This window comes from Lissotriton helveticus, chromosome 8 (assembly GCF_964261635.1).
Source record: "Lissotriton helveticus chromosome 8, aLisHel1.1, whole genome shotgun sequence".
Taxonomy (NCBI): Eukaryota; Metazoa; Chordata; class Amphibia; order Caudata; family Salamandridae; genus Lissotriton; species Lissotriton helveticus.
Window position 1 is genome coordinate 330,173,746 of NC_136069.1, and position 17,587 is coordinate 330,191,332.

At 44.6% G+C, this 17,587-nt stretch overlaps 1 protein-coding gene across 3 annotated transcripts in view; it reads right to left on the reverse strand.

Moving 5' to 3' along the window:
* The window catches only part of MTMR6 (myotubularin related protein 6), a 544,203-nt gene that overhangs the window by 158,230 nt on the left and 368,386 nt on the right, over positions 1–17,587 (reverse strand). For all 3 annotated transcript variants that reach the window (XM_078657106.1, XM_078657107.1, XM_078657108.1), the window contains one exon: positions 9,488–9,616. In XM_078657106.1, coding sequence (XP_078513232.1) covers positions 9,488–9,616 — 129 coding nt within the window. The remainder of the gene's footprint in view (positions 1–9,487; positions 9,617–17,587) is intronic.

The following is a 17,587-nucleotide window of genomic DNA, read 5'->3' on the forward strand; positions in this document are numbered from 1 at the left end:
ACTCTTGGTATTACTAAAATTTATATTTTGCAAGACCTTTTTTACCTTAAACCTTTTTGCTCATTTTATAGCAGTTAATCTTCTACTTGTGGAGAAGTGTGGCTCAAATGGTTAGAGCGGCAGACCCTGATGTAGAGGTCTGGTCCGGGACCAGGGTTCAATACCCGCCTTGGCGGGTCTTGGGCTCAATTTCCTCGGACCTGGTAATTCTCGCCTCGGTGCCTATTCTAATCATGGGTCCCACTCTGCAACTCTGGGCAATAGCTTGCTTAATCTCCAAAACGGCCCCAACAGTGCTGGGATGCCTGGCTTCTCACCTTGGGGGTGCCCAGGAGTGGACATTTTACAGGGAAAAGCCAGGAAGGGTTCCTAAGCGGTATACGGACAGCGCCGGGACACTTCCGTTGGAGGTAGCTGTGCGCTTTACAAATGCTGTCATTTACATTTACAAATGCTGGCATTTACACTACGTAATGGAAGTTTAAAATAACGACTGACATATTCACAGTGCTTTATGTCACAGACTGGTACCTCATAGCACTAAACATACGCAAGTCATCATTCTTGACTGCAACAACCAGGGTTTAATTCTGTGGCTCCCTAGTTGACCTCTGCAGTGTATTTCCAAATAGAGTTTCAGAATATACGATAGTGCATTTCTCACTGATTATCATAACTTGCATTTAAACTGTGCGTTATTTTATCTGAAGTAACTTAAGATGAAAGACCAAAAAAAGTTACTGAATATTTTGGGATTTTTTTAGCCACGCCTTTGACCCCGCCTCTAGCTCATGCAACCTACCTCTATTTGCGAGCAGCATCACAGTTGTCATACTTTTTTTAAAGCAGTTTGACCACTGTCCTATTATATTAGTCGAGGTGGGGTATTATGAAGGCTAGGGTTACTGTGTGCGGCAGCAAGGGGGTGACACCGCTAATTAACGTGACGTCACTGATTTGAAGTGCAAAGGTAAGTTTGCAGTGCTGATCAGTTCAAGGGTATGCGTTTTCTGTGTGAGTAATGTAGGTGCATTGTGAAAGGCCAATTGAACAGGAAGGCTGCAGGGAGTGAACAATCCAAATAATTTGGCCTGTGTCTGGTAGTATCAAAAAGTACTGAAAGGTCAAACAATACTGGGGTGCCGTCTACCATGCCAAGAGGTTGGGCCGCGCAGAAATATGCTAAACTTGTCCCGGTGTCATTTTCAGACACCTGACACATTCAGCAGGGCCTGCATGTTGTCAGCTTTCCTTCCGAGCAGCAACGTGCAGATGGAGAGGGGGCTTATTAGATTCTAACTGGGCCAATAACAAAAGGCCAAAGTTGAGGGGCCATCAGGCCTGCTTTTGTTGGAGTATCCTGGTTGGAAGCTATAGTGAGCCTCACACCTGGAGGAGGCAAATGTAATGTAGAGGGAACAAAGACACTCAACTTGATTTTACTTCACAGGTACTTAAGAGAGGCATGCTTTTGGTCAGTCTTCGCATATAAGACATATGCATGCACTGTATGAATGCCAGATGTGTCGGTCTGTCCCAGTATTAACACAAAAAACTATTTAAATATTGTTTGGTTTTATTTCTTTTATAGTGCTACTCATCCCAATGCACTGTCTCAGAGCCCTTTTACATCACAAGTACACATTAAACTTTGAAAATAAATTGTGTGTGTGGAAATCAATGTGCAGGATGTGTTCCATAAGCCAGTAAGGGTTACAAGGTGTAGGAGCCACATGTCCTTTGTAGCTCACTGTGCTATATTAGAAGGATTACAATTTATGAAGGGCAAGTAACAGGATAATTGTGTTAAAAATATTAACCCACTTACCTATCTAGCTAAAATAAAAATCTGTCATCTTCTTATTACAAAATGTGCTTTGCAGAAGACACATTTGTCTTCTATGCTATTTTGAGTCAAAACTGGAACTAGACTAAACACAGATCTCTCCAGCAAATACATTAACCTTCAGAGTTATCTAACCATTGTTATTATTCCCCGAGATTTATTGAGCACACAAAGATGTCTGCAGGAGGTGTCTTATCCTCCTAAACCAGAAGATATTTTAAAATCCAGACTTTGCAACCAATTAAGAGTAGAGTGCAGTGGTGTAGAGTAGAGCGGTTTAGAGTGCAGTGGCGTAGAGTAAAGCGATGCAGAGAGATGCAGCGTAGAGTTCAGTGACTTAAAAGTGCATTGGCGTAGAGTGCAGTGGCAGAGTGGAATAGTGCCGAGTGGAATACAGCGGAGTAGAGTGCAGTAGCAAACAGTAGATTGTTACAGAGTGGAGTGAAGTGGCCTAGAGTAGAGTACCGTAGAGTGCAGTAGCGCAGAGTAGATTAGAGTAGCTTAGAAGATTGGGGTAGACTGAAGCAGTGCTGAGAGGAGTGGTGCAGGATAGAGTGCAGTGGCGGACAGTGGTGTGATATAATGTAGACTGGTGTGGAGTGTAGTGGCATAGAGTGCATTGTCAAAGTGGCGTAGAGAAGAGTGGTGCAGAATAGACTGCACTGACATAGAATTCAGTGGCAGAGAGTGTGGAGTAAACTGTCAGTGTACAGTGAATTATAGTAGATGCCGTAGAGTGAACTTGCTTAGAATGCAGTGGAGAAGAGGGGGCAGAGTACAGTCGCCTAGAAAGAAGTGGAGCAGAGTACAGTGGTAAAGAGTAGAACAGACTGGTGTAGAGTGCAATGGTGTAAAGTGCAGTGACAGAGAGTTGCAGTGTAGTGTTGCAGAGTATAGTGGCGTGGTGTAGAATGCAGTGGTTCAGAGTATAGTGGCATAGAGTGCAGTGGTGAAGAGAAGATTGGCATAGAGTGAAGTGGTGTAGAGTGCATTGGCATAGAGTGCAGCGGTTAAAGCAGAGTGCAGTGGTACAGAGTAGAGTTGTGTAGCAAAGACTGCAGTGGCATAGAGTGGCACAGAGTAGAGTGTAGTGGCGTAGACTGAAATGGTGCACTGTAGAAAGGAGTGGTGCATAGAGTGGAGTGAAGTGCCATAGAGTGCAGTAGTGCAGAACAGAATAGAGTGGTGTTGCGTGGATGGCATAGAGAGCACTGGCATAGAGTGGAGTGGTACAGAGTAGAGTGCATGGACATAGAGTGCAGTTGCATAGAGAGCAGGGTTGCAGAGGAGAGTGGCGTAGAACCGAGTGGTGAAGAGAGCAGGGGTGAAGCTCACAGTGGTGCATAGGAGGGTAGAGTGCATGGGCATAAAGTGCTGCCGAGTGGAGAGGCATAACCTGAAGTGGCGTAGAGTGGAATGATGCAGTAGAGCTGAGTGGTGAAGAGACGTAGTGTGAGTGGTGCAGAGTTGAGTGCTGTGGAGTGGAGTGCTGTGGAGTGGAGTGTTGCGGAGTGGAGTAGCGTAAAGTGGAGTATGCATGATGTGGAAGAGTACTGCCATTACAGACAACAAATCTTCAATTGAAATTACCATTTAATTTGCACAGACATACAGTTTTACTGATAAAAGTATACAATGAACAAACTGTTATGTGTGGAAATGTCATCACCTAGTGTACTGATTTACACTGATCGCATTAAAATATTTGTTTCCACCACACTTCAGAATTACCCCCAGTAGCCAGCATGATTGTCACATAAATCCTCTCACTTTGAAGTCTGAGAAAGAAAAGTAAACACTAAGCTCCTTCTGAAGACACACCCTGACCTTTGTCTTTAAATGCACAGCAAGTGTGACAAAATAATACGATTTTAAGGCCTGTTTACAGAAAGAGAGCACTCAGAAGGATACTGTAAATAAGGCTTGGGAAAGGATGAACTTAAGCTGGACAGTTTTAAACAAATAAATAAAGCTAGCAAATAGAAAGCAAGACAATATGAGTTACAAACCAAAAAGACAATGGTAAGCCACAGACTGAATGCATTCCCAGGTGTCTGGTAGGCTTCGACAAAAAAATCAATGTATAAGTTGAGGCCCAGATTTTGCATCGCGTTACTTTTTTGGCACAACCCAACACAAAATCTCATTTGTTAAATATTAGAATGCGCTCAAATATACTCATGATAAACCTGCTAAACATGTGTAAGGTCGTTAGATCTGATGTCACTTCCTGTGAGGTCATGGGTTGCGATGCCACTTCCAGTGATGCCATGTGCGATGTCGCTTGCCATGTCACTTGCATACTGCCAAACTTGGTTAGTCCCTCCGCTTCTCTTTTTAGGACGTGTGCCCTTGGTGGACATCTTCGCCACGGACCTGGCAATGGACAGTTTCACCCCTACGTTCTGCAGGATATTTGTGACCTCTCTGCGCCGTCAGACGGAAGTCGTCAAGGGTGTACCTTTCCAGGTACTCCACTGTCTTGTTACGTGAGCGTTCTTGGATATTCTATACGTCGGCTGAGCAGCTTTTCAGCGGGGGTTGACTGCTTGTTTCAGCTAGTTGGTAATATTATACTGAAGACCAGATCTCTGGATGTATCGCGGTTTCGAATGTGAAAGCATGGGATTGCATAATATAGACACGTTATTTTCTCAAATAAACTTACAATTCCACGAAATATACACCATAAAAATTTTAAAAATTTATTTTTCGTCTTTTCCCATTCTAATGTTCTGTATATTCGTATGAGCTTTGACCGTCAATATCGTTTTATTAACCAACGTACCAAAGTGAAATCTAATTAGCTTCCACTAGGTGGCAGACTCGTGTTAGCGTCACGCGTTTCAATGATTTTTTTTTTTTTTACTAGCTCGTTCAAAATCTGAACAGGGCATTCACAAACACGGACATCCCTTAATGTCATTATGGCACCCGCACTCCGGATATGAATCGCTCATAACATCAGAGACTAACTGTAAAACAAAAGCGATAACCATCTGTGCCAAGGAACCACTAACGTCCCCATTATGAATTATTTTCATTCAGCAGTCGCATGCATTATCTAAACTAATTAGATATTAGTGGCAGGGTACAATGATTGCCGCACCACTACCTGTGTTTTGACTAGAGTAAGAACCACAGCTACTTCCGCATTAATTCTCCAACATAGTGCCCACCTCTCAATAACCAGCCACCAACAATGGTCCTTAATGTGATAACATCAAAACAAAAGTAAGAGAGGCACAGGAGTGGAGATAATTAAACGTTGTCCCTGGGATAATCCCCCAAAACGGCAAAACCACGATGACGGAGGCAGTCCTTTTTGTGTCCTTAATATTCTTTTATTTATTTCTGAACACTATACATATATCTTAATCCAAAAACAGCCAAAGCGTTTCGCCCACACACAGGGGGGCCCCATGGCTAATCCAGTAATCCAGCGCCCTGAAGAAGCTCGGAGTGTGGGCGAAACGCTTTGGCTGTTTTGGGAGATTATCCCAAGGACACTGTTTAATTATCTCCACACTTGTGCCTCTCTTACTTTTGTTTTTCACGCATGCATTACCTCTAGAAGCTGAATCCGCTAGGACCCTCGAGTATGCAAAAAGGGCTCGCTTAGGGACAAGATTATGTTAATAGTCAGTATTCGTGCATCTGTGGGCCCTTGCATCACCTCTTAAAGTACTGTTAGAGCACATACTTCTAGGATGAGGTTTTCGGCCCACATTTAAATCAGGTTCGTTTCTAAACTTAGCACATACATCAATGTTATTTTCACTGAGCCTCCAATTTTGTGACTTTGGATACAACAGCTAGCTGCACGTGTGTCAATGTAGTCTTGGTGTGTTGTCTATCTGTCTGTTACTGTATGGCACACTGCAGATCGATCAATCGGGAACCCTCCTTGTCAGTGACATTGTCCCTAATACAAGCAGTAACGGCACTGGCAGAGTCAATACGTCTGGCATTGGTCGCTGGCCTTTTGCCAATTATTATTTCGTATTTTCATGGATTTTGTAAAGCTTTATTTTTCAAAAAGGTGACAAGCACTCATCAATACAACATTTTTAAATAAAGATTACTAAAGGCAAACGTTTTTTAGTCTAAAAAAAGCCGACACTTCCATGAAAGTCACTGGCACTGAAGGGAGCTTCCTTGAGTGTGGATGTACTGCTTGTGAAAGGGTAGCAGGCAATAAGTCATATTTAAGTCAGCCAGTGGCTGAAGTGGACTGACACACTGCCCTTTGATTCAAGCTGAAGTAGGAGAAAGAACAACTTGAATGACATAAATACAGACTAATAAATGAAGTCTGGCTAAAAACTCCTATACACAAGTATGTAATACACATAATTTAAGTAAAATAAAAAAGCATTGTCTAACACAGATGTAGAAAAGTCAATTGTACTAGTATTGGACTGCCAGACTCTTACCTTTGAGAAATAAGGCAAGAAAATAAGAGGGAAGAAGGCAAGTAATGAAGCAAGGGAGGAAGGGAACATGGAAGAAGCTAAAGAAGGAAGGATCAAAAGAAAGAAGAGCAAAAGGAAGAAATAATGAAAGGAAGAAGGCAAGGAGGAAAAAAGCAGAAAGAAAGAAAGAAAGAAAGAAAAAAGGAGAGAAAGAAAAAGCAGTTAGGGTTGGAAAGACTGATAGGGCACACTGATTCGCTTATATTCAGAGTTCATGTGAGCTGATCTGAAATAGCAGCAATCATATAAACGAGGCTACTCAAAGAATGTATAGGATTTGCTGAAGATGAGATCTGATAAAGTTGGAATGTGTCCTGTGGTTACATAAAAGTGTCCTGAATTCACATCAGGCTCTAAACATAAAGACAATACTAAAGTAATTATTAAGTAAAAACAAAAAAGCAAGCACTATAGGATGTGCTCCTAGTGAAAGAGCAAAATGCAGTCCCTCAAATTGAAGCTAACCAGTGGGTGAAGTACTGCCCCATGTTGTATACTGTAGTGAGCGGAAGCAAAATGTCAATTACAGCAACGGATCACTGGATGAAGAGAGGAGGCTGAAAGCACCCCTAAGTAAGTATTTTATACCTATAATTTTAGTGAAATCAAAAGGCCTTGGCTAAAGCCAGACCTAAAAATGGGCTTTCATGGCCCACCCCAGTTAACAGTTAACGAAAACCATCATCTGAGTACAGTGGTCCGGTCATATCTGCGAGCCCGATGCCACCGCACCAGCTGCATTAATACCAACATCACTGCTCTTTCTTTAAACTGTCAGCAGTCTTAATGGGCTGCCTTTAATACATTTCACCTCTGAAAGAATTTGATCTCCATCTTAAACGTTTGTGATGGATGAGGTCAGCTATTACAGAGCAAATTGGTGATCCCTCAAGATGTCTTCATTTTGGAGCTTGGTGCAGTGATGAACCATCACTGACCGACTAGATGGAATTAGTTTTGAACAGGGTGCAATTGGGCAGTGGGGGCCAATGGATATTTCTACACAAGTCGTTATCCCGCCAAACGTTCTGAAACATATGAAAGACATTGTTTAGGAGGGCCAGGGGGTATCAGATGCTGGGGTGTGGGGGGGTGTGGGAGGGTTGTTGTTTGTAACACATATGTGCCAGCAACTCCACTATCCAACAACATTGGTGTTTATGTTTAGACCGCTTGTGCAGATTCTTGTATCTCTGATGTACCAGGGAAACTGGTGACACTGACCTTCTTAGTCCTCAGAGAAACCATCAAATTTTCTTCCGTATGGCGGTGTCTCTGGAATACTCAGGAGCACTGCCAATGTTAGTTGTTGAAAAGCAAGTGTCACCAGCAGATTTAGATCTATGTTTTACTTTGGGGCTGGTGCTCCAAGCATAGCCCAATCCAGCACCTTCACGCGGACGCCATTACAATCAGACTATCAGCACCTCAAATGTGGACCAGAAGATAGGCTGTGTGGGCATCACCAAGGAAGCTCTCAAACAGAGTAAAGCTTAGCCTCTTCTCCAACAGGGAACAAGCTACCCAGATGTAGAGCCTCAGAAAATAATTTTGTAACTTAACTTTACACTCTTTCATAAAAATGGTTTCTGGATACTGCATCTTAAAAAAGATTAGTCTTGTAATTACTGCATGTGTGTTGAAGCGGTCTGGTCATGTGGGCGACAAGGACCAGTGTGGTTCTAGGATCCTAGATGCCGTCTTGTGTGGGCAGAACGACAGACACTTGCCGGATCACAAACAATTATGGTAGAAAGGTCATCTGGTAACAAGGGATGCTGTAAAGCTGCTAAATAGACAACATTCATGGCCTACTTCAATCTTACAAACAAGTCCTGTGGATAGAGTTTAAGACTGGATTTGATGATCCACCAATGGAAACAAAGGGGATGCTACTGTCTGCAGCGAATGCTGCTTACTTAGGACTAACTTGCAATGAGTAGAGTGGAACCTGTGGTCACAGATGAGTGTGTCCCAAAGTACTACTGTGACAGACCACAGTAAATGTACAGAGGGAGACAAGACTAGGATCTACACACAGCATTTGAGACATGTAGAATTAGCAACAATGCAGTGGGACAGAGTTGTCATGAATGTGTTAGAACATACAGTTGTAGGAGGCGGGGTACAAGGGTACATGAAGAGCTGGCAGACCAATACTCAAGGTGCCCAGAGGTTTGTGTCACAAGAAGCACTATGATAGAAGCAGAGTAAAGCTTTCCAGAGAGGGTTTTCCCTGGACTTTATTAACAGACAATGAGGTTCAAAGGACAACAGGGAGGAAAGAGTTCAGCTTTAAAAAAGAACGATTTGGACCATCCGATATCTTAATTTTGCCGCCCGGAGACAAACTGTATGGAGGGGAGATTGAACAGGATGATTATCGTGAAGTGTATTAAGATGGTGAAAGTGTGTGGTAAAGAGTGATAGGCTAAGGTGTAAGAATGCTGGTAGGATATCCACATGCCACAACCTGGAAAACACAGTTCAAAGTTGAATGAGGTGGCAACTCAATAATAGTCTGCGTCCAGAGCGCATGGGCAGAAATCAGTATGTGTGACAGAAGGAAGAAAAATTGTGAGAGAATCAAGCTTAGTTTTAAAAAATGAGCACTATTGTTTGAAGTTTGTAAGAGTGACAATCGTGAAAGTGGGAGAAGAGTAGATGGAAAGAAAGAAGTGTGCACCTTCTGAAACAGTAAAGGTATTAAATGGTACGAGTAGGAGGAGGAGGAAAGGTTTGGAACCTTAGATTTCTAGATTTGATGTTAACGTAGAATGCAAGGTAGTGGTGGAAGTTGTCCAGATTGAAATTGCTGACCTGATGGGTTGAAAGAAGAAATGTGGTTCGGTTTGCTAGGCCCGAGGTTATGCTAAAGACTAGGTTTCAGGATTAGGTGGAAACATTAACTCGCTTTAGTCACTGTTGTGTCTCTATATGAGTGCATTTGTTGACTATGTTATACGATGCAAGATGTGTGGTTACCTGGAACACTGGAGGGCTCGTGGACTATAGTGTGAAACTCTTTGGGACTCTCCTGAGGTTACAACAAGAGATCAGAAGCTCTTGGGACCTTCCACTGAGATCCTGGGTTACACACCTTGTAGACAAATAAAGACTGGTCTATACATGATCTCTGATGGGGAACCGAACTGTTTATAGATACCTGTGTTTCTTGATGGTAGTATGACAGCACAGGGAATCGTCCTTTGCTTCTGAACTTGGAACTACCAACAATTATGGGCTTGCTTGCAGTTCTGGGAACATAAAGTTCTCTTGGATATGTTTCGCAGATCTAGAGAAACAAACATTAATTATGTTAACTATAACAACTTTTTCTGGTGTAAAATCAATTTCCACTTGCTATATCCTACCCAATTGAGTCAATGTACACCACACAGATAGACCATTCATTGAAGCAGGTGCACAGTATTGAGAAATAGTGATTGCCGATTTTGCATAGTCTTGCATGGATAATATATATGGAATAAAGTGCCCCCTACAGAGAATACTGCAAGTCACCACTTACTTCAAAAGTCGTACAGAAAATGAGGCTGAAAGCCAGCAAGCCTTTACAAGGTTATGGAACTCCAAAGTGATTTGTGGAGTCCTCAAAGTACGGTATTGAGTATATTTACTCCTTATAATATTTCATCCTGCCATTACTCTTCCCCAAACCTCTTTGAAAATAAAGACCAATAAGCAGCCTGTAACAGGTTACAATACGTTTTTAATGCAGTTTACCATTTCATTGTGTTTCAAAAGAAGCTGCAGTTCAGAAGAACAGGTTACTTACCTTCAGTAATGGTCCCATGGTAGATAGTGCATCTATCTGCAGATTCCTCACCTTTACAATACTCACAGGCATTAGAATAGATCCGGGGACTTTTTCAGCAATACCCCCCACTCACCGGAAGGTGGGCCCGCATGCCTCCATGGTTACTACACTGCTCCGAAAGGGACGGTGGGGAAGAACATATAAGCACAATCCTGCACAACATCAGTTTTTTAATATTTCTCCTTCTGAGAGCTCAGACATGACACACTTCAAAGAAATTGCAGGAGACAGTGTGCTTAAAGTTAATTTGTAACCTTATTTTAATATTGTTCAGGAGTTCACTCCACTGAAAACATAAGGGGAAATGAGGAATCTGCGATAAAATACAGTAACCACCAGAAAGAACATTACTAAAGGTAAGTAACTACTACTTCCGATGGAAACTGCAAATCCCTTACCTTTAAAGTGGATACGACAACAATAACTCCCAAAGGTGGATAGGCTGAGGAGTGATCTCGGATCTGAATGCCCCTCCTATGTGACCTGACTTTCAAGACAGTTTTTTTTCGTGAATGTGGGCACAATAGCCACATTACTGTCTGCCAAATGTCCAGAACTGTCACTGTAGCGGTCTTGGCCCTGTATCGTACGGCTTACATTTTCCTAAGTAAAACTGTGCGTTTGTTGGACAACATGAACTTTGGACTGATGGAAGACGGATTCGGAGCACCCCTTAGGATAATTTGGCCTTAGTCCTGTTAGCTCACAGTGCACCATCTGTACCCCTAACCTTACAGGGTAACAAATGTATGTGCAACCTCAGATCATGAAAACCCTGACTTCCCAAGGAAATCGAGGTAACAGATCTAATACCCTTTTGTTTAGTTACTAGCCCATACCAAAATAAATACACAGCAAAGCATTTCAATATTTATTGAAACATTGTGATTCTTGGGTAAAATACGTGTGCAACAATAAGGAAATAGAATAATGTGATTAGCATTTTGAGAATGGTGAAAAGAGGAATAGTCAACCATTGTGCTCATTACAGAAAACATGTGCTTGCAAACAAGTACTGTAATAGAATGTACTCCTACCTAGCACATCCTAGATTTTCATGTCTAGGGTGTGCAAATTTACCAAATCCTTACCAGGAGGTCAAACTCCCCATTACCCGTGGGTTAGTGTCATTAAGCTGTTAATCTCGGAGTACAGTAGGACAGCACCCCTTGCATGAGGGGATAGGAATCAGTTGAACTGGAATTCCTCCATGTTACCATGCCGTAGCCTCAGTCAGGCTGTGGTGTTTTTTTATGGCCGCAGAGTGGCCAAAAACAAACAACATCTTGTGTGCTGAACTTAGCCCTTGTACAGAATGTTCAAGGTGTTCTGATACAGTGCCTACAAAGAGGTATTGTAAGCAAAAACTGAGTTCGAAGAATGTTATCCTGTATGTGACTGCAAATCAATGTGTGTCAAATGTCACTGTGTTAAGGGAGAGAAGGCAACTTAAGAAGGTAAGCAAGTGAAAAAGTTGTTTCTTAACAGGGCCTACTACCTCCACGTGACACCTGGGGGAATGAACCTGCAGACCTTAGGGAGTTTCTTCGTAGCCAGTGCATAGCAAATTATAATGCAGAGGAATATCCAGCTGAACAGTCCTTTTCTACACCGCTTTGCCTTTCCTGGTCCCTGGAAATCCTATAAAGAGCTGATCATCCACACTATGGTCTCTCGTACAGTCTGTGTAGAAGCTTAAAGCCCTCTCAATGGTGAAGTCGATAGAGCTTCTCCTCTTACTCCTGTTTTGAGGAGATTGGAAAAACAAAAAAATGTCAGCAGGGTATTAAACTAGCCAACAGGAAAGGGTGATACCACCTTTGACAGAGAGACAGCCTGAGCCTTCAGCACCAAATTGTTTGGGGAAAAAGTGGTGCAAAGAAGCCACACAGAGTGACTCGATCACTCATAAGCGCACAGTAGTGATGGCGACAAGAAAGACTGTTCTGATTGTCAGAAGATGTAGAGAGCAACTGTGCATAAGCTCAAATGGAGCGCACATGTGGAATGTAGGTATGAGCAATAGGTCCTACTGATTCCTGAAAAAGCCATGTGTCATGCAACGGGTCAACCCCTTCATCACAACTGGTGATTAAAGAGAGGGATGTTCAGGGATACATAAAAGTGGAAGGTGAGAATACAAGATGGCAGTGGTAATACAAGACTGCTTGCACATCCAAAGAAAATCTTTGACAAGTACATCTAATACAGCAGTAACGTGTGCTACAATGGACTGACCCGAAGCCAGCTTATTAGTGTGAATAAATATACAAAAAAAGAAATTCCATAAACGAATACATTTTTGACAAAATCCAGAGCACTAGACAAATATTATATTTGTGGTTTGTCAATGTAGCAGATCCAATGTTCAATTTTCAGAAAACCAAGGTTTGTTGACACGCAGATCTCACGATAGAACGGAGAGCATACTATCCTAGATGACGGCGCTTAACATGGTGCTGAACTATTTAATATATCTGATATGAACACTTCTTGTCGACCCGAAATTTTGGGCTTTTTTCCCCAGAAGGTTATAGACCATACTGTGTATTCAGCACTGGCGTCTCATATGGTGCTGAGCAGTGTTTATCATAAGATCTGATTGATTTATCAACTTTTTGAATTGTACCATCTACACCTGGATTAAGGATGTAGTATCTACTTAGGATGCATTATATCGACCCAGCAACTGGTCTTTGGATATAGCCATTTCAACTATTTCCAATTACTATCGAAGTGATTGAGTTGTCCAAGTCCAGTCATCCACTTTGGCCACAGATATATTGGCCCGTCGCTCTGTACGTTATTGCTTTTACCCTGAAGAAGTCCATCTATTTGACCAAAACGCGTTGGATGGTCTATCTTATATGTTGTTTGATACTCCTGACCAATAAAAGACGACTTGAAGAACAAATTCGAGATACAGATTGTATATTTGTCAATATTTTAATGTGTTGGTGCACCAATTGCTCTTCATGTGGAATATTTTGGGTCCAGTAGGACCGCACCTTGACAGTGGATGCTTGGTTTGAGAGCACACAAATTGGAGACGGAGGGATGGACTGGCCTGCATGGAAAAGAGTCACCACCATTCTGAAGAACTAGCTTGTTTGGGTAGAAAGAAAGGTATGGACGGCTTGCTAAGGTATGGACGGCTTGCTGACAGTGCCTGTAAGTCGCATACCCTCCTGGCAGATGCAATCACCATTAGAAAGGCCATTTTGATGGTCAGAAGTCTGAGTGGGCAGTTGTGGAGCGGCACAAAGGAAGCGCACATCAGAAATGTAAGAACCAAATTTAGGTCGCACTGGGGCATAATAAAAGGCATTGGTGGGAACATATGCTGGAGAACTTTCAGGAACCTGTTTACAATAGGGGGTTTGAAAAGGGACGACCAGCCGAACAACTGCCGAAATTACAGAAAAATAAACCTTTTATGTGCTCAAAACAGAACCATACTGGGCCACGGAAGGAATAAACAGAAGAATCTGACAAAGGTGTGCAGGTAGAGGACCAACATGTTATTTGCACACCATGCCACAAACTTGCTCCCACGGCAGGCGTCTCAGTGGAGGGACTCCTGGATGCCAAAATAATATTGCAGACTGTGTGCAGAAGGACGAAAGCTGTCAACTGTCACTGCTCAATCTCCACGCATGAAGGGGAAGCGTTTTCAGATTTGGGTGCAGACCTAGCCCTGCTGCTGTAACAGAAGAACCCCCTAAGAGGCAGACTGATCGGGGAACCAATGATCATGCTCAGCAGCTCGGGGTACCAGACTCACTGTGCCCAATACAGAGGCACAAGATTGACTTGGGCCCAGTCGCTCCTGATCTTCTTGAAATCTCTGGGTAGGAGTGGTATTGGCGGAATGCTGTAAAGGAGGCCAGGGCTCCTATCAAGACAAAAAGTGTCCCCAGGGAGAGCTGCCTTGGAAATTCTAGCGCACAATACTGCTGACATTGAGCGTTCTCCGGAGTGTGAAACGGATCTAACCAAGACTCTCCACACTCTTAAAAGAGGCCTTGCGCAACCTCCAGATGGAGACACAATTTGTGATCTGCTAAGGCATCGAAGGCTGTGTTTTTCCACTCTGGCGTTAGAAAGCCTGCCAGGAACTACTAGGGATATGCCTTCGTGTTCCAGCCACTTAGAGGTGCAGTGCCTCTTGACAAAGTCTCCACCCCCCACCGTTTGTTGCAGTACCACATGGCAGTGGTGTTGTCCATAAATACAGTACTAGTCTTCTCCTGATTGAAGGAAGAAAGGCTTTTGATGCCAAACAGATCGCCCAAAGCTCCAACAGGTTGATATGGAGCCCAAATTCCCCCGGAGACCAAAGTCCTTTGATCTCCACCTCTCCCAGATGGCCGCCCAGCCCAGAAGTGATGCATCTGTCACTACAGTCATCTCTGGTTGGGAAGAGAGAAGGGTCTGCCACTAAACCAAACGTGGTTCGTCAGCCACAACTGCAGATCTTTTGCAGTGCCCTCTGAGATCTGGACCATGTCAGAGAGATGACCCTGAAACTGCACCTACTGGGACTTCAGATCCCAATGCAGAGGATGCAGGAGACCCGAGGTCCAACAACCTCAGGGTCTTTTTCACCTAAATCCAGGATAGGGCTAAAACATGTGTATCGTAGCCTGAATATCCTGGACTCACCACTTGGAAGGAAACTGCAATGTGTCCAGAACAGCTCTGATAAAGGGAGTGTTAGAGAGGAAGTCCGTTGTGACTTCAGCACGTTGATAGTGCACCCCAGTGAGTGCAGAAGGTTCACCATAGTGTGGAGGTGGGAGATGATTGCTTGTGGTGAGGCTGCCTTCAACAGCCAATTATCGATGTAGGGAAAGACTGGAAACCCTGACCTCCTTGGATGAGCCGCAACCACTGCCATCACTTTAGTTAACACCCGAGGGGAGCTGGCAAGGCCTGAGGGGAGCTGGCAAGGCCTGAGGGGAGCTGGCAAGGCCAGAGGGGAGCTGGCAAGGCCAAAGGGGAGCTGGCAAGGCCGAAGGGGAGCAGGCACGGCCAAAGGGGAGTACGGCAAACTGAAAGTGCTCTTGGTCCAGCTTGAGCCACAGGTAATGTCTTTGAGCAGGAAGGACAGGGATGTGGAAATAAGCTTCCTGCAAATCCAACGATAACATCCAGTCTCCCGGGTCCAAAACAAACAGCACTAGCGCAAGCAGTTTGAACTGCTTTTTCTTCAGTAAGAGATTGAGAAGGGCCAGGTCTAGTATAGGATGAAGGCCTCCGTCTTTCTTGGGCACAGGAAAGTAGCGTAAATGGCAACCAAGACTCTTGTGATGCTGGCACCCTCTCTATGGCTTCCTTGGCCAAGAGAACCTGCACTACCTGATGAAGTGAGGAGAGGTGGTCTCCTGCCAGCCAGCCTGTCGTAATTGGGTGGTATTGGTGGTCAAAAAAGGGAGGGAATAACCCCTTTGGACCATCTGCAAAAAGCGTCAGCTGGATGTTATTGACCTCCCCAGAGGAGATGACGGAACCTGGCTCCCACTGGATGCCTATGATGATTGCCTGGCAAACTAAAGGGATTTGAAGGCTGCCCAAACTCTGGCTATCTGTCCCACGCAGTATGTGGGAACCACATCCTCGCCACGAAAAGGTTGAGAAACCTGCTGGCCAAGTTGAAAGCCCTTTTCATGTCCACAAAAGGGGTAGAAGGTGGACTGGGTTTGGCGAGGGACCATGGAAAGGGCAAACGACCTAGACATAGTCCTGCTGTCCTTAAAGCACTCAAGTGCCAAGTCCGCTTTCTATCCAAACAAACAGGAGTCATCAAAAGGCATGCGCATGAGCGAGGCCTGACCATCTCCCAAAAAAGCCAGTGGTTCTAAACCAGGCCTGGTGCCAGAGGGCCACAGACGCTGAAATCGCTCTGCCCAGCGAGTCTGTCGGGTCCAGCCCACATCATATGGTGAACCTGGCTGCATCCCTCTTGTCAGAAATTGCTTGAAAGAATATGGCTCTGGCCTCCTATGAAATCAGAGGCAGCACTTGCGCAACCAAGTCCCAGATCGTATGGGAGTATTGGCCCAAGAGGCACGTGGTGTTCACTGACCGCAGTGCAAGGCTGGCAGAAGAAAACATTGTCTTCCTGAAGGTATCCAGTCTCTTGGATTCCCTAACTGGTAGAGTAGTAGGAAACGTGCTAGGGTTGACTTTGGAGGTGGAAGCCTGAACCACCAAGCTCTCCGGGGTGAGGTGGTGGGTGAGGAAACTGTTGTCACCTGGGGTAGAGCCATGGCGGCAGGTAATCGTCCTGTGCGCAGGAGCTCATGTGCAGGACTTGGACTAGGCCCCAAGCAGGACGTCATTGGGGGCTTCATTAAAACGGAGAAGTAGTTTTGATGGGATGACTTCTGGGTGAAGCAGCTCCATCAAGACATTCGTCTTGACTGCCACTGAGGGCAATTGAAAGTCCAAGACCTCAGCTGCCCTCCTTACCACCATAGCGACTGAACATTGGACGAAACCCAATCAGCTCCGTGTCAGTCGGGAATGATGATGGGGGTAGGGCACCAGGGAAGGTCGAGGTCGCTCGACTGGCACTGCTCCGGATGTGTCACTGAATCCCGGGGGCCCAACTGGTGGAAAACCAGTAGGGGCCCCTCCTTCACCTGTTGGGCCAGAGGGCGGGTCAGAGGGGTTAGGAGCCCAAAACCGAAGTGCATGGCCTGCTAAAGCTCCTTAAGCTGGGAGGGGGTCACTCCGGATCCAGAAAACTCAGGGCACAGGTTCCACCATAGACCCAGGCCTCGAGTGCTGAAGACGTGTGCAGTGAAGTTGAAGTCTTCTTCTTCTTGTGGGACTTACCATATTTTCCTGATGACATTGAGTGGGGAGATGATTGCCGGGAATGGCTCCACGAACGATCTCAGGACCTTACTCGGGACTGAGATCTGGAACATCACCGGGTCGTCCGGCAGAGAGGAGCTTGAGGGACCACTCCCTCAGTGGCTCTGGATGCAAGGCACAGAAATCCTCGCACGTCTTGATGTTGTGATCATTCCTAAGATACCAAAGGCAAACCAAGTGCAGGTCTGTTACTGACCGTGACAGGCGCCGCATGGCTTGAAACATGCCTTTTTGGTGGACATTCTCACACCAGGAGACAAAGTCTCTAAAAAACAAGAGGCTGAAAAGGGTCAGTCAAAAATTGACTGGGGGTAGCGCTCTCTGGATTTGCATTGACTGTTGCAGAAAGAAAAGAATCAGCACGCTAGGTGGCTCCTATAAGGCACCAAGCGCGTCATTTTCGGCACGGACCATGCTACCAACCGGCTCGCATGGGTGCTGTCTGTCAAAAGATTCCAGTCTGATGCCTGGGAATTATTCCAAGGAATCTGCAGATAGAAGTACCTCTTAGATAGCTAAATATCTAGTTGAGATTTAGGCACG